Source organism: Haliotis rubra, unplaced genomic scaffold, assembly GCF_003918875.1.
Source record: "Haliotis rubra isolate DU_JTF1 unplaced genomic scaffold, ASM391887v1 Scf2, whole genome shotgun sequence".
In the NCBI taxonomy this organism is placed as follows: Eukaryota; Metazoa; Mollusca; class Gastropoda; order Lepetellida; family Haliotidae; genus Haliotis; species Haliotis rubra.
Window position 1 is genome coordinate 7,585,029 of NW_025766002.1, and position 26,793 is coordinate 7,611,821.

Genomic DNA, 26,793 nt, shown 5'->3' on the forward strand with positions numbered 1-26,793 from the left:
GAATCCCCACATGGGTGTAATGTGTGAGGCCCATTTCTGGTGTCCCCCGCCGTGATGTTGCTGGAATATTGCTAAAAGCGGCGTAAAACCAAACTCAGTCAGTCAGTCAGTGTGTTGACATGACATGCTTCTGTTTGACTTGCCACCGTTGTTTCCCCACTCTGTATCTTCCAGTGTGTTGACTTACTGTTTGTCCTACAACTGTTTATCCTATAATCATTTCCATAGGTATTTGTGCAAGTCTAGCACCACACCTCAGCACGTTTCACTGCAGTGTTGAACACCTTCAACATGTTTAGCTTTGTGCTTTCCTGCATGCTCTTACCGAAAAATGTATAAACAGCATTTAACTCCAAGTCATTTACTATTTGTGCAAAAACAAATATTGTTGATGAGACATTGTCAACACATTAAAACAATGACATGCTTGTGTTGTACCTTAATCTTTATCAAAACATGCAGAAGACAAGAGGTCCAATGTTATTTCTAGAGTGTAAACAATAGGCTCATATATTGATTTTTATCCGCAGAAAATACCCTGGCACTTTAAGGAGATCATGACTGCCACTAAGACAAATAGTTTGAAGAACTATACAAAGAAAGGCACAGAATACTGACAGGACTTGTTAACACTTAAGTATAGGTACCTGTGTACATATCTACCTGTTGACTGCATGCACTACTGGACGTCTTTGTCTGTAGCTCAAGCAATGGACTATAAGACCACCTATTTGGAATGCTAGTCTGAAGGAGATTTGACAGTCTGTGTCAGAATGCGCAGTTGTGCGTGTTGTAATTCTATGTTAAAGCGATACTGCTGTTGGTTGTAATAATTCTGTTAATAGTCATTTGGACAATTTGTAGAAGTTGCAATATAACTTACACAATTAAATTCATACTTGATAATGTTTAATATCTTGACAATTAGAGGTAATGTCACAGCATGATCAAGTGTTATAAACAAAAGGAAGTGTGATATCTTTTTCTTCTCTCTTATAGAATTATTGTTCCAAATTTTAATTCAGGAATATTTGATTTCATTCCTGTCTGAAACCTTTGAGCCATCTTGTCATTCTGTTAAAAATAAAATTCTATCATCAGCATAGGCTTCTCTGTCCATTGCTACTCCAAATGTAAGACTTTCTTATTCAAAATCTACTTTAAAGCTTTTGAATAAAGTTTAAGGTGAACAAGTCATTGATATTTATTTTGCAGTACTTAATTTCAATAGGGGTCGGTGGGGTAGCCTAGTGGTTAAAGCGTTTACTCGTCATGCCAAATACTCGGGTTTGATTCCCCACATGGGTACAATGTGTGAAGCCCATTTCAGGTGTCTCTAGCTGTGATATTGCTTGAATATTGCTAAAAGTATCTAAAGTATATCTTCGGTCGGTTCATAAGTTGGATCAAATATGATTCAAAACCTCCTCGGTTTTGTTTGAAAATGTAAGCCCTATCGACCCTCCCCAATTTCCATCTGCCGCGGGCTTACTATTTCAAATAAAACCTTGGAGCCAGGTTTGATCCTTTACATAACATGTTGTATGTGTACAACAGTTTAGTCAGTATAGGATCAAACTCAGATACATATATGTAATCATCTGAACCTGTAAATCATCAAAGTTGAAGTTACAATAACAAATGACTAAAAGAAGAACACTATATTTTTTACCTATTTTCAGATTATTTCATCCATGTAAATGTATTCCAGTGTGGCCACTCATGCTATGTAGTATCTATACCACTGGTGTAGACTATCCAGTGTATTATGATATAGTGCTGTAGATGTACAAGAGGTACCATTCTGACAATTGAAAACAGAATGTGATGATAAACCCAGATAGCATTCGGACATTGGCCCAACGTTGGCAATATTGGCAAAACCATTGCCAACGTTGGGCCTAGTCTGAATGCAATCTGGGAATCTGTTTGAAAGCATGGCCGTATTGAGCCATTGCCTGTGTAACATGTTATGGTTATATTGTTTGACTAAGATATCTAGGTTCAGATTACTTAATTCCCTTCACAATATTAAAACAATCGGTTTAAGCTGTTTGCACTCATTATTGATAGCGACTCAAGTGACCCAAATGTTTATCTTGGCTCTCAGGATGTCAACAAGCCATCAAGTTCCTCATTTAATGCATTTAGGAAAATAAAACCTCACGGAAATACATTGTGCCTCTTGATGGAAAGCAGACCGCTCACAGTAGATCAGGTGAAATGTTGCTGGCCTACGACAGGGTAGTGTATACAAGTCAGATGAAAGCCTTTCATAGGCCCAATTCATTAACAGCTTATAAGATCAACCTGAGAGCCCTCTCTCTTTTGATTCTGTACCTAGTACGAACACATTGTTGTTCCCCTCTGCCATGGCAACAGGCTCTAAACAATGAAACACAATCAAATCATTAAAAAGAGCTTCAGTAACTCTGCATTCATGAACAAAACATGTTTTCAATCCAGACCCGATATTCATGTTCAGAAGATTGGTGCTCGAGGATATTGGATTGATCCTCGGTGTTTTGATGTAAAACATGCATTAGGGGCACTTCAATTTAGCGTCTTGATGTTATCTGTAATACCTTCCAATAATTATCGAGATTATTACGTTTGCCTTGCTTTGAGGCTTTATTTCATTGTTTGGAACCACCCTAGTTTCCGGAGTCAGAAGTAATTGTCTAGGGGAGGAAGGTGATGGGCTGAGATTTTATCAACGGAAGTCACAAGGCCTGTTTATATGACACGTATAATTCATGATTTTCTCACGTGTCCATTATGGAATTAAATATTTATCCATGTGTTATTTGTCTGCGTAGTAAGCTTCCTGAGTGGTAACACATTCCTCGGGCTTGTGGTGGTCAGTCACGCAAGACGGACACTTGTAGTCTAGTTGGTCAGGCAACATTGGTCAAGTGGGTGATTGTAACAGTATTGTAGTCAATAATAGAGTATCACGAGGCTGGCCGGCATTCCAAGGTGGATCTGCTTCTTGTTACTGGGACAGGTTTAAGAACAGAACCATTGTATTTTTCGATTTCAATATTGAAGCACTTTGTTATTGGGTCACTATTATACAGGACAGTAAATATGAAATTTGTTATATGTAGCTGTCTATGGGTGATATAGATTGTAATTAACCAGAGTTTTACCTATGTTATTGATCCGTGATATCTGGTTGAATAGATTCCAGATTACTGTCACAACGATAAGCAGGGTTCTTTCACCCATGTTGCTGTTGGTTGTTTGGTTTGTTGTTTAATGCCGAGCTCAGCAATATTCTATCCATATGGTGGCAGTCTGTAAGTAATCAAGTCTGGACCAGACAATCCAGAGATCAACAGGATCGAACATTGAACATCGAACTACTCAATTGGTATAAATGACATGTATGTGTCGACCAAGTCAGCCTAGTAGTTAATGCGTTCGTTTGTCACGCTGAAGATTCGGGTTCGATTCCCCACATGGGTACAATGTGTGAAGCCGCGGGCATTTCTAGTATCCCCTGCTGTGATATTGATGGAATATTGCTAAAAGTGGCATAAAACTTCGCTCGCTTGCTCACTCACTCCCTCACTCACTCCCTCACTCACTCCCTCACTCACTCACTCACTCACTCACTCACTCACTCACTCACTCACTCACTCACTCACTCACTCACTCACTCACTCACTCACTCACTCACTCACTCACTCACTCAGCAAGGCATTGATAAAACCATTTCCATGTGGAGATAACAATGATGAATTTAAGTAATGATGTTTACCCAGTCAGATTTTTAGAGGGAGTACGGTATCTCCCCTTAACATGTCAAAGATATTAATGACACAACAGGTCCTCAATGGGTCCTTCCCTTCAGTGTGTTCTTGTGTTATATGGCGCCAGGTGCTTGGAGGTAACACTTGTATTCATCAGGCATTTGTCCTGTTGGGACTTTATGAGCAATAAACTTGCAGCATGCCGTTACCTCTCCTGTGTTCGTGACAGTCACTGTTTGTATTCTTAGATCCTGATTGTATTCCGTTTGTAATGTCATATCTTTTTGTTGGTCATTTGTGTTTAAAATCTAAAATACAAAGTGTTTTTTTCAAAAGTCCCACTCAGGAACTTATATTGTCTGAAAACTTGTCCCATAGTCTCCCTCCAAATAATGCCTTCCTTAATTTAAATATAGTTTAATAACAGAGCAGTATTCCAGTTTTAAGACAGTGGCATGTAAATACTCAACTCTTGACAGGACAAACCAGTGATTGATATCATGGACAACACTGCTTGCTGTCATTGTACGATGATATGCAATCAGCCACGCTAGATAGTTTGCCCACCTAACTGACTCTGTCATCAAGTATGATGAGCACAGGGTGGTGGGATAGCCTAGTGGTTAAAGCGTTCGCTTGTCACGCTGAAGATCTGGGTTCGATTCCCCACATGGGTACAATGTATGAAACTTAAGCCCATTTCTGGTGTCTGCTGCCATGATATTGCTGGAATATTGCTAAAAGCGGCGTAAAACTATACTCACTCACACTGATGAGCACACGTTGTTGGGGACCAAATCTACCCTGGAAATCAATCAGCCAGTCACCTTATCTGACTACCTGATCCGTTTTGTCACCTAGTTTGACAAATATAGGCTGCTGGGGACTATAACCCTGAAACCCCAGGGGGTCCCATTTCTGATGGTCATAAACGTAATTTACATCACATCATCAGAATACTGCAAATTAAACTTCACTTTAGACTGTATATAATTACAAGTTCCTTTGTCCCCACATTTGGTTGTGAAGGAAAAGCCCTATGTATCAGTCTTCCTTAATATATTGTGTTGTAACAGTTAAGCGGAGGTTACTTGATGTACCTCAGTTCTGTTATTTATTCCTATTTTACTGTAAGGTCTGTAGAAAAGATGTTTGGAATGGAACATGTTTTTAGAATACAAACGTGTTCCATTCTTCAATGTCCCAAATCAAAGGTTCTGTCTTGAATAATGACATATAAATCATAAAAAGGAATTGATTTGAAGCTAAGGATAATGACGTTGTTTGTGCAGTTTAAGAGTCCTGTTTTTCTATTACTTCTTTCCAGACGCCTCCATGGTGTAGTGGTTAGAGCGTCCGCCCGGAGAGCGGAAGGTCACGGGTTCGATCCCCGACCGCGTCAAACCAAAAGACGTTACAATACAGTACTTGTTGGTCCCTGCCTGGCGCTTGGCATTAATGGTTACAACAAGGACTGGTCGGCTCGGAGTCAGTATAATGTGTCTGAGTGGGGTATTCATGCTTCACTATGGCATGGTATCTCAGCGGGCTAGCACTATAAAACCAGCTTCAGTCTGGGCTAGTACAAGCAGCCGCACATACACGTAAACACGCATGCACGTCGTCATATGAGCGAAATATTCTCAAGCACGACGTAAAACCCAATTTCACCTCACCTAACCTCACCTATTACTTCTTTCCAACTTTTAGCAAGAATATGTTGGTAATAATTCTGTTTTTTTCACACGTTTTGTCCGGAGATTTTATCTTTGTTTTAGGAAATAAACTATAAACTTTAAATGAATATTTAGAAAAAAAATCATGTATTATTTAACTCCTGCTCAAGGATGTATATTGTTTATACGTCTTTCCTCCTGTTTATGGTATGTTCAATGGAACAAAATTAGTAGGATCTTTTATAAAAAAAATAAACCAAAATAGTTTATTTGTAGAATCTGTATTGAGAAATACCTGACACAACTGAATTCATACCCTGTCCATTTCAACCACAGCATATTATATGAAATGTTCACACTGCCTGTTAACCTGTGTACATAGTTACCTAGACATGGCTTAGACGTAGGTGGTTACCTGGCTGTTGCATAACATGCTGAATACAGATATTGCTGTCTTGATTACTGGCCATACCTGTGTTTCCACAGACAGAGAAAATATGACACCTTATGTTAAACTAGCAAGTCATAAACGTGTAGAAGCATACAAGTCCTGTGTTATGTGTGCAAGCTTGATAAAAGATCAATAGATCCTTTTGTAGATTACATATAAAAAATGAACAAATTAGATTTTGTCATTTTTAACTTTATCCAAATATAAATTGCCTGTGGAGTATATTATATTTCCTTGCATGAAATTCATACCAGCCAAGTTTTAATTGGATGTCTGGAGATTCTATTGATGCTGTAAACCCTGGGTATTGACAGAAGTATTTGTGATTATATTTAATGTACCGTATTATTCCATGTATTTGGTCATCTTTTGTGGAAGAAATTAAACATTTATAAATTAATTCAAACTCAATCAGTGTGTGTACACATGCTACAGAACAATGCACTGGTTCCAAAACTATATTACATTAAAATATTTGCATAGCTTAAGTCTTTATTTGTCATTTGCCCTAAATATTTGAATAGTGAACTTCAGGCTGAAATATAACTCTTGATATATGCAAACATGCGCCAAAGTGATATGCCATTTGAGTAAACGTAACTCGAAGCTAGAGGCAATACTAGTTTACTAGCCTGAATGTCTAGTTGGGTCAACAGGTTTTAGCACATACTGTTAAATCGTTGTGTAATAATGAATTTTATTTTAATATTTTTTGTCTGCCAGCCCATATTTTACTGTTAGTCATTCCAGTAGTTGATTATTTTGCTGATGACACACTGAGAGCTCTTCAGTTTCACACATTGCACTTATTGTAATGTCTTGACCAGGGTTTACAGTGAATAGGTCCTCTTTGAATGTCCAGAGTGCAGGGTTCATTCATCCAACTTCATTTGGGATTTATGAGGTAGCTGTCAGAGTTAGATTTAGTATTAGAAATATTTTCGAAAATAGGATGTTGTGATTATGTGTGTATGTGTCACTATGTTCTCTCAAAGCTGTCAATGTCTTAGCCAGATGTGGACCCCAGCTATTGATTAATAGATACTACTTAATACACAAAATTAAGCCAGGTGTTGAACTGTAACCAGGTGTTGAACTGTAACCAGAAGGTGTTGAACTGTAACCAGGTGTTGATCTGTTACCAGAAGGTGTTGAATGGTAACAATTTAACCAGGTGTTAAACTGTAACCAGGTGTTGATCTGTAACCAGGTGTTGAATAATAACAAGGTCTTAAACTGTAACCAGGTGTTGAACTGTAACCAGGTGTTGATCTGTAACCAGGTGTTGAATAATAACAAGGTCTTAAACTTTAACCAGTTGTTGAACTGTAACCAGAAGGTGTTGAATAGTAACCAGGTGTTGAACTGTAACCAGGTGTTGAACTGTAACCAGAAGGTGTTGAACTGTAACCAGGTCTTAAACTGTAACCAGGTGTTGAACTGTAACCAGGTGTTGAACTGTAACAAGGTCTTGATCTGTAACCAGGTGTTGATCTGTAACCAGAAGGTGTTGAATAGTAACAAGGTTTTAAACTGTAACCAGGTGTTGAACTGTAACCAGAAAGTGTCAGTGGTAACCAGAAGATGGTAAACTGTAATGGTTGATCTGTGTCCAGAAGGGATCAATGGTAACCAGAAGGTGTTGATATGTTACCATAACATGGTACATGGTAACCAATAGGTGGTGAACTGTAACAGGAACATGGTGAACTGTAACCAGAATGTGTGATCTAAATCATCCAACCAATGCAAAGCATGGGAGAGTGCTGAACTTTCAACACTGATGCAATAAGCCTGTCACTCACGCTAGAGACGTCATAACCCAAGTCGTCCTGCATCTATTGTAATAGCAGATGATATACTGCACTTGTGCCAAGGAACACTGTGATAAAATATATGCACTTGACCTGTCTTTTTATTACAAGTAGTAGAGGCTTCTTTTGTTGAATATGGAAGTTAAGTACTTTCAGCTTTTGTGACAGGGTCTATGTGAATTATTTGGTTTTATGACACCTGAGTTTGATTTTTGTTGACTGTCAAAAGATAATTGTACGGCCAGATCTCTCTTTAAAGTTAATTTGAATTCTTATTTTTCATGAATTAAGGAAGATATGTATTGAAATCAGGGCATCCGTAACTTCTCAGTTTGCTGAAGGTCTTATCTTCTTTGCAAAAAGCATTCAGCCTTAGATCAGAAGGTTCATGCTTCCTGTCACAGGATTTGAAAATTGTATGCCTACAACACAAGAGCATGTTCATATGAAGTTTGAGAAATTTACAAAGGGTTGATGTTGATAGGGCAGTAAGTTGCATCAACATATGTTGACATCAAGGGACCCTGTTCAAACCTGGAATTGTTTTACTTGTCTTTTCGGACAGAACTCTAAAAGCATTCATTCTCTTTGGATAAACAAATATGAGACCCATGTACATGGATGAGTCCATACAGTAATAACATGGTTGTCTAGAAACCCTGACCATCATGTTGGTATCGAAAGTCTTGCTGATGAGGAGTTTCATTCTCTTTGGATAAACAAATATGAGGCAATTTAATATGCAGAGTTTAGGTCAGCGGTACAGAAATCTTGGATCATGGGTTCAAATTCTAGTCATAATCCCTGTATGTTTCCCCAAGTGGTACCTGCCTGAGACCCACATTCCTTCAGCTTTCTTCCCACAGTGAGCTATCGGGATATAGTGGGAACACTGTTCAAAGCAGGATTTGACCAAACTCACTCACTTGCCCATTTGAATCATGAATACAAAACAATGACAAATGTCAACAAATCAAAACATTCATGATTATTTCAGTAAGTAATTGTTTCTGTGTTTCATCCTTGGGAAGATATTTACATTTAAATTACCATCTTGTTACGGGCAATTTAGTATAATTTATGCTATACAAATTTCATTGAATGAATCAGTCTATTGTAAAGTTCTATTTTCGTCACATTAGCTATGCTTGAGTGACTCAGTGGTGAGGAATACACTTCATGGACAGGTAAACAGCTAAAATGGGGTCTTTGGAAACAACAAAACAATTAAAAGTGGGAGTTTGAAATTTTCAATTTTTCTGTAAGTGCTTAGGGTGCTTGGTCGCCTATTTGTGTGATGCAGCATAATTTTGTGGTCCAATATATCCATACCAGCTACCTAGTAATAAGTTAGAATTCCAGGTTCACCTGATAATGTTTCCAGGCTTGTAATCTGTGTTTGTGAATCTCCTACACCTGCCTCAAATCGGACTTTTCTTCCTCTTGAAATGGACATGCTATAATACTAGTATTACTTAAAGTGATGGATAAAACAGCGTCATACCAAAACCACCTTGCTCTCTCATTCGAATATAATAAGAAATATTTGTCACACTTCCAGATGTTTTAGATGCCATCAGGAATGCTCTGCATTTAAAATTCTATCAAGAATGCCATAGTGTCAAAGTTTTGTGTGGTTTTGTGTACCTAGTTATCTATTGTCTAGTATATTGAGAATCTGATCAGATAGAAGAAAGGTTGGTCGTTCAGTCACTGGCTGCATCATCCCAAAAGACAACATTAGAGGTGACACTTGTTTATCTGCCTGTCTAAAAAGGTTATAAAACAGGGACCGGTTGGCCTTGAATAGTAAACTGTGGTTTGGTGAAGTAACCATGTTTAAACTGTGACCTGGTATCTCAGAGTACTATACAACTAGCATCCTTAAAGTCTTGTACAAGCTTAACACACACACGTCTGAATGCCATGATATTTAGAACAATTTACTGAAATTTGTTAAGACATTAGGAGGCATATTGAGTATGAGCAGGTCTAGATAAATACCTGAGAGCATTATTACTATGTTGCCGCAACCATAAAAGTGTGCTTGGTGAATGTATAAAATTTAACCAATATGCACACAACCTGGGGCAAGTGTTAAGCATGTGTTAAGTTCATTCTTAATCCTTGAGAAAAGCAATCTGAAGTTTGACTTTGAAGTTCAGTAATCTTGTATATGTGAAAAGGGGCACTGGATGCTGAAAATTACATATAGCAACATGGAGTCTTGTATAGTTTCCAGCAGAATATTTGTTCAGTTTGTACGCCAGTTAGTCATAGTATATGTACCGATCTAATGGAGCAAGACACTGTTCAAGTCCTATGTATACAGTATTGTTACCTTACTGGCGAATCACTGTGGCAAGAAAACAGATCATTTGTAAATGTGGGAGAACTCATTCAGAAGGTTTCTATGTGGTGATCGGATTTGTATCGGGTGATTGGATAGAGACGAGTGGCAAGCAGACTGAACTTGTACCAATCATGACAGAAACGATAAATCTCATCTTAGTTGTTGTTTTGCTGTTTATTGTTGTTAATAATGTTTTTGTGCTATCAAACATGGCTAAGATGCGTGGTTAATAATACTTTGTGACTAGTTAATCCTTTTTATTGACCCTTAATTCTCGATGTTGATTAAACTAATTATTTTGTGTTGTAAATAACTTTCAGGATAGATTAATGAAGCTATTTTCTGGCTTCATGACTTGATATTTTTTCTTGTGTTGGGTATAAATTGGTTAGGATCGATCATTGGATCTAACTAGGGGGTAAATCTGTCATGGTTTCGCAATGGCATTGGTCTTTTTTGTACCTTTCATTAGTTCTGGGAATTAATTTATGAAGACAGAAATTGCAGGTTGCTCTTTGTTATGAATAATTTCTTGCTTTAAGATTGGTTTCTGGTGTAATTGCATGTTTTATTTTTTTTTATTTTTATGGGAAGTTTGACATTAAATATTAGTATTTCTACTTGACATAAAAATACATTTCACAATTTCACAAAGCTATGTATGCAGCTCAAAGTAACTATGCATGGTGATGGATGCATTTTATCATGCATATCTGCTGTAGAATATTATGTTTGGGAATACACTTCCATATTAAAGTAAAGACTTGGATGGCTAAGTTAGTTAGAGTGATAAATTTGTGTGATGGCAATGAGGTGCCTCACTCTGAAATGTAGGTTGCAGTCTTGGGAGGAACTCAACCCCTTAAAGTACCAGAATTTGTACTTTACTAAGATAGTGTTTTTGGAAATATACCATGCTAGATGTCACCACTTTCTGAAAGTGTGTATTTTGCATTGTGTATTCATGTCCATATCATACGTCAAACTTGCAGCGCTGTTTCGATAACTGCATTACTTGGTAATGTTGTAAATAGGTACCATTAAACCTCTTTCTCTCCATGCTTATAGGGGTATGGCTCTGTCCAAATTCTGGATGGAATGGGTCTAAAGCAGTTGCAGAGCATTCCTTCAGAACACTGACAGAGCAGAGAAAGCCTAGTGATGTGTCTGATATGTTATCCAATCCCAGAGAACATGAAGTGTTGCTTTTGGTGTCAACCACAGATGCTCTAAGTTCAAATATCTACTGACTTCTACAGCTGGACTACTGTTGGCTTTTGCGTAAAACAACATTCTCTCACTCACTCTAGTGATAAGCCAAGTTTGTGAGTGTTAAGATATTTACGTGTTGCTGTCTCTTTCATGTCATGTATACTCATGGAAACGAATAAGGTAAGTCATGATAGTGTTCCTTTATTCTTTTCCAGAATTTCACCTACACTGCAATACATACCTTGTGAAGAAACCTGAAAAAGAATAAAGGAAAACTTGTTCTTTCATGTGTTCCCTTTTTTGTTTCGATGAGTATATTGACTTTCTGGAAAGGGCTTGTTAGAGGAGTAGGCAGTGTTCATACTTTTTATCACTTATGACTTATCATTGATGTGACCGCCTCCGTGGTGTAGTGGTTAGAGCGTCCGCCCGGAGAGCGGAAGGTTGCGGGTTCGATCCCCGACCGCGTCATACCAAAAGATGTTAAAATATGGTACTTGTTGGTCCCTGCCTGGTGCTCGGCATTAATGGGTACAACAAGGACTGGTCGGCTCGGAGTCAGTATAATGTGTCTGAGTGGGGTATTCCTGCTTCACTGTGGCATGGTATCTCAGTGGGCTAGCACTATAAAACCAGCTTCAGTCTGGGCTAGTACAAGCAGACGCACATACACATACACACGCATGCACGTCGTCATATGAGCGAAATATTCTCAAGCACGACGTTAAACCCAATTTCACCTCACCTATCATTGATGTAATTGATTCAGGATATAGGCCCTGAAGTACCGCAAGTGTCTGATGTGAGTCAGTTTTGGTGGAATCTGGTGGTTTGGATCTGTGGTATGGCTTCTTGTGTGTCATCATCATTTGATGTTTGATCATGGTATCAACGTCTGGTTTCTCTGGTAGTAGTTGACATTCAGTCATGTCCTCCCTTCGTCCACCAAACCTTCTCATGAACACCTGATTTCTTCACTGATTTTCAGAGATCCATTCACCCAATTTTGACATTTATATTTCCTTTTACACCAAACTGCATCCGTTTCACCATATAACTGAGACTTATTAATCTTGGACATTGATGTTATATATTTCTTAAACTTCATTATTATCACTTAATTCTTTCACATGCAATTTACCAAAAAGGTACTCTTTGATCCACCAAGCAACTCTTTGTTTCAACGGGTGTGGGTAGCCCTCGTGGTTAACGCTGATGGCTCGCTCACAATCAAGACCTGGTTCGAATCCCCACATGGGTACAATGTGTGAAGCCCATTTCTGGTGTCCCCGCCATGATATTGCTGGAATATTGCTAAAAGCCACGTAAAACCAACCTAAGTCAGTCAGTCTTTGTTCCAACACTAATGATTCATGCATAACCCGTTAAGTGACTCTTCAATATAAATTAACTTAACATCCTATGAACCACAGAGAATGATATATCCGATATCTAAATCCCTGTTGTGCCCACTCCCGAGTGCAGTCGATACAGGAAGTCTCAGATGTTTAGTGTGGTCGTCCCCGGTTACCAGTGCCGTATGCTGGACAATGCTGTCAAAATGTTTGTCGTCTTTCTTTATGCAACCTACTTCTATGTCCCCAGTGTGGTCTGAAGTGTTCAAAAGACAAAAGTTATTTACAAAAGGGTCGTAAGACAAGCTTGGTTTTATTTATGTTGTTAATTGAATAGTTGGGACTGTAAGTTAGGTCTTTCAGACGTGCTGGGTTAGGATCACTGTTTGCTCTCAGTGTGTCTGGTCCTTTATTAGGGATTTAGGTTAGCAGGTTACTTGGATTATGGATCTATTTTTTGATTTATGCTATTGTAATCCAAATTAAATGACAACTTTTGATATATCTGTGCAAACTGGTTATTATCTAGTTCAAATACTTCAATTTTAGCAGTAACAATTTGAATACCAAAATTAATTACTTTCTCACAATTAGCAGATGGGTTGTTTTCCAAGTTTCTTTCTTGAAGTCTTTGCCTGAGAAATAACCACATGCTTTAAGTAATTAATGAAAATGATCATCAGCCCTCAACAAAAACCATAGAACCCTGCAAAAACAGAGAGGTTGGTTGGCTAGTCATAAACAATTGGAATTCTTGCTTATGTCTTGCTCTGGAAGATGGAAAGATCAATATTACTTTTTACTGCAGACATATGACCACAAATATAAAACATTTCTGTCAGTAATTGAAACCAATTTGAAGTCAGATGAAGCAAAGCGTATATTACTTGAAGTAGCAAAAACTATATTTCGTTCTTCATCAAAGAATGTGTTCGATATCTCCAGCCTTCCTAATCATAATTTCGATCAATATATGACTTTGCTGGTCTGATTGACAAGAAATCATCAATCAAGATATTAACACGTTATTGATTTTGGAATGAGATTCTCATGTTTTCAAGGTACAGTAAAATATGTTTATGTTGGGTCTCATATCTCCAGAGGCAACAGACTGATATGGTAGTGTTCTTTGGATTTAAATTTGGCTCGTTTGTTGACAAGTCTCCTCGTAGAAAGATGTCAAGTTTTCAATAATGCACTTAAGGACCTCATATAGATTATTGAACAGAGGAGGGAAAAGTTATCTGGCTATAGAGAAATATTTGTAGAGAAAGATTCTTTTTAGGTAACAGTGACAACACCATATTCTTTTTTGTTGTTGAGGGGGGGGGGAGGGGGGCTGCCTTCAGAATTCAGCACCAAAACTTTACAAACACATCATGAAACCCTATGATGTCTTTTGTGATTAAGAAGGTTATATTCTGAAATTCAATTTACATGGAAGATGGAGGAGGAGGATGGTTAAATTGTCATGAGGGGAAGGGGAAAAAACATTGGTCTTCCACAAAAGAGACTGATAGGAGGCAAAAGAGAAATTTTTCTGTGGCCATAAATACTTTTATCCTGAGGTTTCAGTTTTGTATGTTTTTACTGATTGTATTATGCCATTCTGGTACACTCACACAACTTACTCAAAACTTACGATATGTGTCTAATCTCTTAGAAACTTGGTGAAGTATATAGCAAAATTAATTTATAAAGTATTTCAAACAACATTTTCTTAACTGATTCTTTATTAATGTGGATGTTGGTTGATTATAATGACATGTTGGTTATACAGGGATCGATTTAGTGCTTTGTTACTTGCACTGGTGCAATCCAATTTTGCAAAATGCAACTTAGTTATTAGTCTAACTTGCACCAGGTCAATTTTTGAGTGGGTAAACCTCTGAATAAAACACCTAAATAATTCAATAGCACATTTGTTTCATTACATATCACAATAAAAGCAGTGCAACTGGAATTTGGTCAGTGCAACTAGGCTTTCATCTCGGGTTGCACCTGGTGCAAGTAGGTGAACATCTCTTAAATCGAGCCCTGTTATATTTATGACCAGAAAGTTATTGTAGTGGGGAGAATGATTGAACTCTTTAGTGATAATACCAATGTCATTTTGTCTGACCTAAGCAAGCTGGTTACCGTGCCCTGAATATTCTCGAAGTTGTCTCACAACTTCAGTACCTTCAGTGTAGGAGGTACAATAGTGCTATTGTAAGTTTGCCATTACAATTGTTGTCTGAACAGTTTATGTGTCAATGGCTATTTTATCAGCTTCTCTGTTGCCATAACTACAGCAACACTGTCCTAGCACTCACCTGTAGTACTTGAAAAGAAGATAAATAATATCTGGAGTTATTCCTTAGGAAATCAGCAACATTAAAATAAATAAATCATGATTCATTGCCAGGATCAACTTTTCATGTAACTGTACTTTCAACACTTGTTAAACAGATCACAATATGAAGCTGAGGCAACTCGGTCTATGTAAATTTGAAGTATGGAACAGTCAATAAAATTTTGATTGATTGTCTTTTGTATTCATGAGCGATTAATACTGTCGCCTGGCGACCATCATGTTGGTAGATGCTCCTAGCACGAACTACCAAATAGATTCATTTATCTTCTAAAGGCGATATTGATTAACAAGTGTCTTAAATGTTTTGTCAGGCATAGCAATTCACACAGGAATCATCGAGGCGTTGACATTAGACAGTATTGGCGGCGATCTTATTGGTTAGTGGGATGAGTCTTGTTGATTGATAGATGTCGTCATGGAGATGAGAGGATGTTTGTTTTTTGTGAAGAAGCGCCAGCATCTGGAATTAAATTTGTGAGTCGAGTTAAGAAACGGTTTGTAGTTTGTTGGTGGACTGAAAGAGGGATATTATTTGGACAAATGGTCTAATGGTGGAAAATGTCAGACTATAGCCAAACTACAGATGCTCCGGATGTCTTGGTACTGCAACGTAGTGACACGCTCTTTAAGGTAAACAAGTCATCAACTCTCTTTTGGAATTGTCGGCTTTTAATGACAGTTGTCATTCCCATAGATGTATTTTTATGTTATATATTTTAAAATGACATGTCAAGGGGAGTCTTTTCAAATATTTGGATAAACTTGGATAAAATTTGGAGTAATTATACAGAATATGAATGATAGAGTTTGTAATGTTTTTTCAATATTAACTGGTACACAGTATACAGATATTCCTTTTGCGCTTTCACCACGATATTTGTGATCAGTAGTTATTTTGGTTTATTTTAATTTATATTAACAAAAGAAACAGGTTAAGGATGTTTCTATAGTGTGACAGATAAACTATGATAATATGGAAGAATCAGCCTTCCTTAACTCTTTTTCAGACAGGGACGGTGGGGTAGCCTAGTGGTTAAAGCGTTCGCTCTTCACGCCGAAGACCTGGGTTCGATTCCCCACATGGGCACAAGGTGTTAAGCCCATTTCTGGTGTTCCCCGCCGTGATATTGCTGGAATATTGCTAAAAACGGTGTAAAACCTAACTCACTGACTCTTTATCAGAGTGTAATTATATATATATCAGTACTGGACGCCGCTGTGGAACATTGAATTGAGACTTCCCAATTCAGTGACATAGTTTTGGGCTCGATTATTGATATACAAAAACTATATTTTCAATATGTACCTTTTTCTTATCATGCTCATAATCCTAAATAATGATGTCAAGACTATTACTTTTTGATCCTGGCAAACTTGAAAGTAAAACAGTTTTACCCCAATTTGGTTTGAAATGTTCTGTACACAAACATTATAGTATTAATACAGTACTGGTAATCTCTTCTCCCAAGTATTATGCCAAGATAAACAAACTGATTAATGTGCTAATCACAGGATGCCAGCATCACCTGGCACTGGACAGGATGGAGAACCATGTCCAAGAATACAATATGCTAACCAATGGAACAGGAGATGGTGGGTTATGAATGGGAGCAAGTAACAAATGTAATAATCAATCCAAAACCCCCTTCAAAGAACAAGAGTTGGTTTGAAGGCTCTTGTTTGAAACTGATAAACTTGAATAAACAGTATGTGAGGAGTGTCTTGATGGAAGGAGTTGAAAATATTGTTGCTAATAATAGCAGCGATTGGCAGTGTGGAAAGTTGAACAGCAACGAAAGATTCCTGGCTTCAATTTGTTGGCTGCTCAGGGACACCATTCTTTAGGAGTGCTGTACAAGACTTCATTCTTCCTGGTTGTGTGGGTAACGAAGCCACAAGTTGTATTTTAGTGTGAGCATTGTAAGACTTGCTCTAAATATGTAGCATTGTTAGAGATGCAGTTATTCTGATATGAAATATGTACTATTTATGTTGTTGTTTATGCTGCAGTCAGCAATATTCCAGGTATAAAATAGCAGCATGCAAATAATGACAGATAAACTAGTGGTGGATGTAATGAGCATTTTCGTTTGTTTGCTGTGGAGAGTTAGCCAAGAGGGGTGAGACGGTACGTTCTTACGGCCGTACGGTACGTATTGGAATGCAAGGCCTCCGGTTTGGTCAGTTTCGGTTCAGTATATCAGATATGATAACAATGCAGAAAATTGACAAGAGTCAAACCTTATATTGTTTAATACCATGGAAAAAAAAATCACCATAATCTTTCCTATTTTGAATGACCAAAACTGTCATTCTATGACTAGATAGAAATGACGGTACGAAAACCGAAAATGACGATTTTTTTTATTGCATTACAGTATATCGAGCCGAAGGTAAAATAACATGATTCTACTAATACCGCGGTATACCTTTTCACCTGTATTAGGCGACAAACACTTTTTGTGAAAATTGTATGAGTTGTGTGACAAACAATGGTGCAGGACATTCTTGCCCTTCTGCAAGTTCCTGGTGTCTACACGGATGTGAACTGTGTCACAGGGGTCTGCTAATATTGAGTCTGGTCCAGGTGGACAGGTGTTTGATATTATGATCAATCATAAGCTTATTACATTATATCTATGTCAATGCCATACTACTGAATCTGATCATCAATGCCATGTTTGTATCCTCTCATACCAAGGATACATTGGGAACCTTCACGAGTTTACAAGATCTATCTGGATCCATCTGATGATGACCGTCTGCTCTTGGTTGTCATGGAAACATGCAGTCTGTGATGTTAGCACCAGTCTTACATTAGAGTTTCATGAAACATATTCTAGTCCAGTAAGATCAGCTTAAGCTCGTCCATGTTCAAAGAATAAAATCTACAAAAGATATGTTGGGCAAACAAACTTTAGCTTTGTGCACAGACTGTAGCTGTATGATTGTACCTAGAGTAAACCTGTTCCTAATTGCCATGATAATACCAGACTGTCTGGGTCAGATATAAAGAATATTTCCTGCCATATTCATACAGTACAGATGCAAATCAATGAGTTGGACATGACAGAGAGAAAAAAGCCGTAACTGGATGTACGACAGATCAATATGGCTATGACAACAAGACTACAACAAGGTGATGCTCTATGTCATAAGTATTTAATGAGTGATGATGTATTACAGGTGATATATAATCAATCAGAAATGATGATGGGTTATTCTCACCATTGTCATTCATTCCAGCAGGCTACTTCATCATGAGTACAAATGCACCATTATTGCCAAAGTTCATGGGCTTCTAAGCTCTGATATGATCAATATATGAGTGAACTTACAAGTCGGATTAATCTCCGGGTAGAGGTAAGATAATTGATGTGAGTAATTTCGATTAGATGATGTGTAATCTGTAATGATTGGCAAAGTCGATGTATCTAAAATAAACAGTGTAATGTGTAACCCCACTTGCATTCAAGATGAAAGTTAATCTGATGCTGCAAAGGTACATTGCCAAGGTGACTTATGAATATGTACTCTTGATTTGATTCCCATGGCTTGAGCTGTGTTTGGGACGGCAAAATATTTGAAGTGTGAATCAATAATCCTGCACTGTATCTGTGCACATTGACATATTGATTTGTTTGGCTGGCACAGTCAGTTTTACTTACAGTACAATATGTCCGCAGAAGTTTCACCAAAAATGAATCAGCCACAATACTCTGTGGCATTTGAAAGGCAACGGGTAGGCTAGTGTTTAGCTTATTTGGTTAGAGAGTTCACTTATCACCACAAAACCCAAAATTATACAGTATGTTGAGCAATTATTGATATACCTAAAACTGTTTTAAATATTTTTTTCTTCTCCTGCCTTTAGGTTTTCTGGATTAAACAATCTGTAAAACAAGAAATAAAATTGGTCTGGCCTCATAAAAAATAAATAGGGGATTACAATTTTATCCTGAAAATCCCATCTGGACATTTTTTGTGTAATTGTTCAGCTATATTCAGAAATATTCAGCTGTGTATACTCTGCATATCATATTTACATGCATAACTTTAATATGAGGTAATGAAAATAACCATGCTCTAAAAATGGTAATAATCATGATAATAAAGAACTTTTTAGAACAGGTTTGACATAAAACCTTTGTCATTTCTGAATATGATTTACTTTGATACACGCCATGATGTGTACGGGTATTGACACATAGCTGTGAGTCTGTGTTTTTTTAATGTTTTTTTCTTTTCAGATCCAAGTGTTTTACAGAAATGATGAAATATTTGTTAATTTCTGTTCCAGCTCGTTGATCTACACGTGTATGTGGTGCCAGCTGACATATGGCGGGACCGCTACAACAACTTGCTCAATCAGTCCGTCACAGAAACTATATCTGCAGGAATTATCAGGTATGGACATACTTTTCGCTTGATGTATTCTTTAATATTGCACTGGATTCGAGTGAGGTGAGGTCACCAGGCTAGCTATTCTCGAAACGTTCGTAGCCCTACGAACTTCTTAAGCCCATGCTTAACACATTGGCTACGATCAAAGTTAAGAATTCTTAGGGCAACGAACGTTTCGAGAATAAGGCCCAAGTTCTGTAATTGATGACCAATGAGGAAGGTTGTTACAGTTTGTGACCTGACTGAACTGGCCACGGTTGGTGGGTCCTTGTTCTCACCTTGACTATTTTTTACATTGACGTGATGTTGCTGGAATATTACTGACTTTCACTCACAGTATTTTATTTTGATGAAGGTGACGTGGGGATTATTCCACTTCTCTAGTAACATGAATTCAAGTTCGGATGCATGTGACAGTTTGTATTAGTTGCGACTTTATTATGGATTCAGACCTGTGAAGATCAGGGTTAGAATTGGTCTTCAGCAACCCATGCTTGTCATAGGTGGCGACTAACAGGATCGGGTGGTCAGGCTCGCTGACTTACTTGATGCATGTCACCGTACCCCAATTGCCTAGATCCATGCTCATGCTGTTGACCACTGGATTGTCTGATCCAGACTTGATTATTTACAGGCTGCTGCTATTTAGCTGGAATATTGGAATATTGCTGAATGCAGTGAACCAACAAACAAAATTTTGTATCCAACTCTTTGACTGATCCTGAGCCAACCAGTCCTTGTTATATCCTTGATCTTTCTGATATTCTTATTTCATCATTGTCTCCTGGCATACTGAGAAATAAATATCAGGGCAAGACAAGCAAGTATGTTGGTGTGGTTAAAATAAGCGTTTGTCCTACTAAATACACTGCACCAAGAAACATAAGTTGTGTTGTGAGTCCTGCAGTTCCTGTTTACAAGAAAGTCAATGAGAGATCAACAATAGTTGACCCAGCAAAAACATCCACAAATGAATGCTAAATAAATTATGTTATGCTTTGTTTGACATGCATTTTAAACCACAGGAAATGGTTGTCATCTCCCTCCCATTGTGAATCTGTCATATGCTTGTAAGTCCTTTGTTTACCTCTATCTCTCTATGTCCACTCAGGTAATTGGATAATCATGGTAAGCCATCGGTTTTGACTATCTTGAAATTCTTACCACAATCTGCCCTAAATGATTCATTGGTTGAGATCAATGGTCAGTCACTGGAACAAACAGCTACTGAATCTATTGAAACAATCAACAGTCCTGGGAGATATCAAATCTTTATGTCACGCTTGTCAATCAGACTTAGTTTTTGAAATCATGTGTGAAATGTACACATTATTGATCTTGCTGAGATGTATTGACATTCCTTAATCAACCATGGTTTTATGTAGACTTTGATGTTGTGGACTTTGTTGTTAAAAAATCTGTTGAATGCATAAAATCGTTTGTGGATATGTTGTGCGAAATATTGTCCGAAGACTTTCTCCTTTTCCTGAGGGGTTAAATGATGATTGGATGTCCACTATGACTGCAGAGGCCATGATGGCCACCTGTGAAGCACTACTTTTTGACCTGGCTGATTTTGTATGCTTTGACACCAGATGTCCTTGACCTGGCTGATTTAGTATGGTTTAACACCAGATGTCCTTGACCTGGCTGATTTTGGATGTTTTGAGACCGGATGCCCTTGACATTGCTGATTTTGTATGGTTTGACACCAGATGTCCTTGACCTTGCTCATTTAGTATCGTTTAACACCAGATGGCCTTGACCTTGCTGATTTAGTATGGTTTAACATCAGATGGCCTTGACCTTACTGATTTTGTATGGTTTGACACTGGATGGCCTTGATCTTGCTGATTTAGTATGGTTTAACACCAGATGGCCTTGACCTTGCTGATTTAGTTTGGTTTAACACCAGGTGGCCTTGACCTTGCTGTTTTAGTATGGTTTAACACCAGATAGGCTTGACCTGAGTTGTAAGTAGCCAGGGCCTAGATTTTCGAAATGTTCGTAGCCTTAAGAATTCTTAAGAATTGTAGCCAATGCGTTAAGAATGGGCTTAAGAAGTTTGTAGGGCTGTGCATGTTTCAAAAATCTGCTCAACAGCTATTTAGTCTGTACGAAAGAGCAGGAAAACTGAGGATCTATTTTACTTTGGTTTGAATCAGTTGGTGGATCAAGAAGTAGAATTTGGATAAAACTTACAGATGAGTATTGGGATTTGGTCTAACCGTCTTCAAAAAAACAATTTTTTAATATTTTTTTAAGTCTAAACTTTATTGAACTAGAATAAGACAAAAAAAAATAATATATATTCATTTTCTGTCACTAAATTATTCCCCCCAACTGCTTCTAGAGAAGGAAGACTACAGTTATTAATAGTCTTGGGATATTGCACTAGCATGAATTTGAAGGCTGGTCTGATGGGGTCATCCTACAGAGTTTCACCCTTACTTATATATATGTGTCCTTGTAGGGTACAACCAGACATCCGCCTGGCTGACCTCCGAGATGACATCGTTCAGCAGTTGGAAGACCTTGCACCTCGAGAATATGTGTTTCTGCGTAGCGTTGGAAGAAGTCTCACAAGGGTAAGTCAGTTTTAGTTAAGAAGGATTTTGTGCATGGTGGCCCTGTCATCTGAAGCAGAACAAAAAAAACATGTCATAATGGATTCAAATTGGAGATTCTGTCTTCATGTGTCAGCATCTTTGCATCACCTTGGTTTCTTTCCCACAGACCCGTGAACATTGGGGTTAGAATGTGCCTTCAGTAACCCATGCTTGTCGTAAGAGGCGACTAACGGGATTGGATGGTCAGGCTTTCTGACTTGGTTGACACATGTCATCGTATCCCAATTGCGCAGATCGATGCTCATGCTGTTGATCAATGGATTGTCTGGTCCAGACTCAATTATTTACAGACCGCCGCTGGAATATTGCTGAGTGTGGCATAAAACTAAACTCACTCACTCATTCTTTCCCACAGAATAGATATAACTGATCAACTTGAATGCTAGATTGTATGTAATATTTATGAGCATCTCAAACTGAGTTCAAACTGACAAGGCCATGGTGACCCAGTGTTCGGAGGCTCTGTATTTGATTGTGCAGAGTCGCGGTCCTTGGGCAAGCCGATACCTGTGACATTGGTCCAAATCCTTCCTTGATTGTGTTTCTAGGTTTGTCAGCATCATAACCATGCTTATCGGATTCACTGAAGTGTTAAACATCTGAGACAGGCATCACTTTGGCCTTCATCTCATATTAAGCAAACATGATGCAGGGTTCACGAATGGTGTTTCAAAGTAACAGGATATTGGGTCCTGTAAGTTTCAGATGTCTGTCTGACCCATTGAAAATGCACTGAGGACCCATGGAATAAAATTAAACACACATTTCAGATTTAATATTTCAGTAGTATATACAATGGGGGGTTCTGGATCACTTTCAACCAAAGCCTCTGCAAAGCCTTATTTCACAAGTAAGGCTTTGGTCGGGCCCTTGGCTCTTGCTACCATTTCCCCTACTACAAAAGTTGGGGGATGCGAACGCACCTCCTAGCCGCGCTACCGGGGGCATGGCTGGAGTGTGTTGGTATCCTGGGATTGCACCATCCAATCCTGGGCTGCGTCTAACGTGCCGCTATGGCACTATTGTGCCGCTATACCATGTTTACCTCGATGAAACAGTTTAATGTGAATCGCCTATGATCTCTTTGGTGTTTGTAATAAAGGCTTGCCGGGCTTTTTTCACCCCTTGTTCTATGTACACTTTTTTTTCTCATCCTCGCTGATAGTAGACTTACGAGACTTGGATCGAATCTCTTGTTTCATTTTGTTATATTTTGTGAGTTCAGAGAGGATTGAACTAAACTCCTCCTCTGAGATCTTACTGTCAGTGAGTGCAGTGGAAATACGCTCACTTACTGTGTTCAGCTTTGCTTCAGCCAGAACCCTGATCTCGTCGTGTTTCAATGCCTTACGATGCAGTCTACGTGATGCCAACTTAAGCACCAACCCTAACACCCCTGCCACCCCAGCTGTTATTTCAATACCTAGTACTATAGGTGCAGCCACGATGGTAGCTAACAACCCAACACCTGCCGCTCCCAGCCCCATGCTGGTTGCCATAAGGGCAGCGTCAGCCCCGTCCACGATATTGAAAGCTCTATGGTACTTTTTACATAGTGCTTTCCGCGTGTCGCGGTCTTGCTCTAGTTGACGTTTTACATCACATAACTGCCTCAAGCGGAACCCGTTTACGGTTTCCAGGGTCTTCGCTACTTCCTCTACGACTGGGTACAGCCCCATCCTGTGTGCCTATAATATATCTGGGGAAATATTTTTTAATTGGGTATCAGTTAATAGTTGCTCAACGTACTGGAATTTTACAAGGCCAACGTTCTCGGGTAGGTGAATAGGGGAAAGGCGAATAGGTAATCTTTGGCGACTTACCCTAAACATCCTGTTGCTTGTTAAGGGGGGCAGAAACCCCTTACCAGGCCCCGAGTCCCGTCGTATAACGATACTACAATAGCGGTCTTTATATTCGGTATCAGATATGCTTATTTCCATCCCAGATACAAGGTCCCATGAGTCAGTCCCATGGGTGCTTTTTAAAAAGAGTATTACGATTAATGTGGAGCCTGGGGACATCAACGTAGGAGGTCGTAGGTGAGAGTGTCCCTTAAATGATAACTGTGCATACTCGGGTGCATCTAACATATAACCAGGGTGATTTGGGATTGGGGAAATTCTAATATTTATAAGACCGTCGGGTTGAAACCCCCCGAACGAGATACCGCTGTTCTTAATTTCAGTGATATCACTAAAATCATCACGAAAAGAGACGTAAGGTGTGGTGAGGGTTATGTTGAGCAAACATTTGGACTCTATAAAGTGGTTGTGCAGACTTCTCATAAAGTCGTCTGGCAGGAGCCTCCGCACGTACCCATCACCTATTGATTGTAGGACGTATAAGCTACCTTTCTTACCAGGCGGATCGAACTCCTCTAGGTCCCTGAGTGTGGGTTTGGGTAGATGATCGGCTATTGCTGCCCGCCTATACACATTGTCTTTCAAGTGTAGGACGTACGAGGTGTCTTCCTCACCAGGCTCATCGAATCCCTCCGTGTCCCCTAGGTCATTAAGCGTAGTGTTGGGACGATGACTGGACATTGCTATAATACTATTACGATATAATTTCCAACTGGTTTTCTGATAATAGTTCAGGGGTTAACTTCACCCCCATGAAGTGTATGTTGTCAGGTAGGAAGATCTTGGTTAGTGATATAGTGTTTTCCACGATCACGGTGACACCCTGCAGACTGGTGTTGGAGCCGACACCCACCAAGCACGTAAACTGTGCAAACGCGGATACTGGTGTCGCTTTCACCCACCCAAGTTTGATCCCCTTCACGATCTCGACATCATTCCCCGATGGTTCCCCTAGGTAGACTTTGATGATCAGTGTTGAGTTCGCGGTAGACTCTCTAGTATCCTGACCACGCCTTCAAATTCAGACACCAACTGCAATGTCACGCTTTTGCATGCCCGCTTTACTCGATAGCATGTGGGCTGCCATACTGGCGACTGGGTTGATGACTCACGCTTACGCCTCTGAGTCGGGACGTAAGCCACGAGCAGGGTTCCGTTGTTAACGACTTTGTTTAGGTGGTTGTCTTTGTTATACGTGAACACATAGGGGAGCCGAGCCTAATATTGAGAAACCAGTCGTCTTTATCTGGTAACAACACCCACTTGTCATCTTCGTGAAGACGAAGTATATGGCTTGTTTCGGGCGACGGTAGTGCTCTCAACATCGCCTAAGTCGAACAGTTTGCCCCCAACGATGGGTATATTATCCAATTATCATTACCGGTGGTGACTAGGGTGTACTTAGTGTTGACTACCGCCTTGAGGTATCTACTATATCACCTAGGGCTCCACCGGAGGGGACTTCAACGCGTTTGTAAATGTTGTTTTCAGTTGCAAGGCGCACAATTTACCATCTACTCCGGGAGCGCCGAAACCGCTGCGGTGTCCCCCGAGGTCGGAGATCCCCACATTGACGCATTTTTCACCCCGGCCCTTGCCAGCGCTGGTCATTTTATGTGAAGCGCTAAGCTGAGGTATCCTATATTCACGGGATTATGATTTATATCTAACACCCGATATTATCAGCTCAGGTATGTTGCCCTGAGTCAACCTCTCTTATACTGCCGCGGTGAAAACGACTCGGTTCTACCGTCGTTGTATTTCTCCGCTTTCACCGGCACGGCTCTCAGTATAGTGGAAGGGTGACCCCTTGAATGTTGTAACGTTGTGCTCACCTGACCTAGATGAATGTACAGCCTCGGCACGGTACTAGGTCGGGTAACCTCGCGCCTGTGACGGTTGTTGTTGGTTTTATCTCGCCAGGTGACATACCGAGTGTGTCTCGCCAATGGTCGGCCGAGCCTCAAGGAGTTTCTTCCGTTGTTGATTAACACCACTGTGCCGCTTTGAGTCGCTCATCTTGAGTTCGGCTCCCCAGGGTTTGAAGACCTCATCACTTAGCGAGCACACGCCTGTAGTAGCCGCCAGTTATCTGGCTGCGAAGTTCCACTGACGAACAGCTTATTGTTGCTGGCGCTGATGTTAGTCCATTGGCGGTAGGTAGGTGATATCGCAGAGTGCGATTTCGAGTTGACCCGACGTAGTTATCGATCGCGTAAGGCCAGCTGAACTGCCTCGCCGCTCGTTATTCCTGGAAGTGTTATGTACATGTTAGAGTATATATGCTCATTATATAATAGTTTTAAAATGTATTCCCAAGTAGGAGTATCCTCGCAAGGAGTGTCTTACTCCCCTGGAGTGTTTTACCCTAAACTGGACATAGATTTTCACCCATGAAGATCGCGGGTTGCTGATGGATGTATTTCAACGCCCAGCTTTTAGATGTGTTCAGCCTGTATAAATTTTCGGTGACTAACGCTTAAGGTAGTTCATGCTTGGTTCAACAACCCGATGCAGTTCTGGCAGAATCAACTCAACTTCGCCGTGGTGGTGCGCTACAACGGGTGTGTGGTGACATTGACCGACACTTCGGCGTGGACCGCTGAGTCAGTCTGTGTTCAAGTTCCACGGTACTACCAGGTCAGGCGATCCTAAAGAAATCAGCGCCCCGGCCCCACAGGACAATGCATGGAACCCATTAAACAACAAGTACGATAGGCGCGAGCCTACTTAACGATTTGCAACGAATTCGAACTAAACCCGAAGACGGATTGGCGTTTGCCGGGCTTCGAACCACGGGTTGGGTATCCCCATCGTTCACCAAATGCCCTTGTGGAAGCCAGCAAACTGCTGGTGAAAGATTGGGGATACAAGTCGTATCATCTCTTCACAACCAACGAAAGTGGGATGACCGCTACA

The 26,793-nt window shown here is 39.5% G+C and overlaps 1 protein-coding gene across 4 annotated transcripts in view; it reads left to right on the forward strand.

Moving 5' to 3' along the window:
- LOC124275462 (spermatogenesis-associated protein 1-like) overlaps positions 1-26,793 on the forward strand; it is a 102,877-nt gene that overhangs the window by 13,077 nt on the left and 63,007 nt on the right. For 3 of the 4 annotated variants that reach the window (XM_046711035.1, XM_046711036.1, XM_046711037.1), the window contains exons 1-3: positions 15,349-15,605; positions 19,276-19,382; positions 21,853-21,967. In XM_046711035.1, coding sequence (XP_046566991.1) covers positions 15,534-15,605; positions 19,276-19,382; positions 21,853-21,967 — 294 coding nt within the window. In that variant the 5' untranslated portion in view covers positions 15,349-15,533. Of the gene's footprint in view, positions 1-15,348; positions 15,606-19,275; positions 19,383-21,852; positions 21,968-26,793 lie in introns of those variants that run through there. The other variant, XM_046711033.1, reaches the window with a different exon arrangement.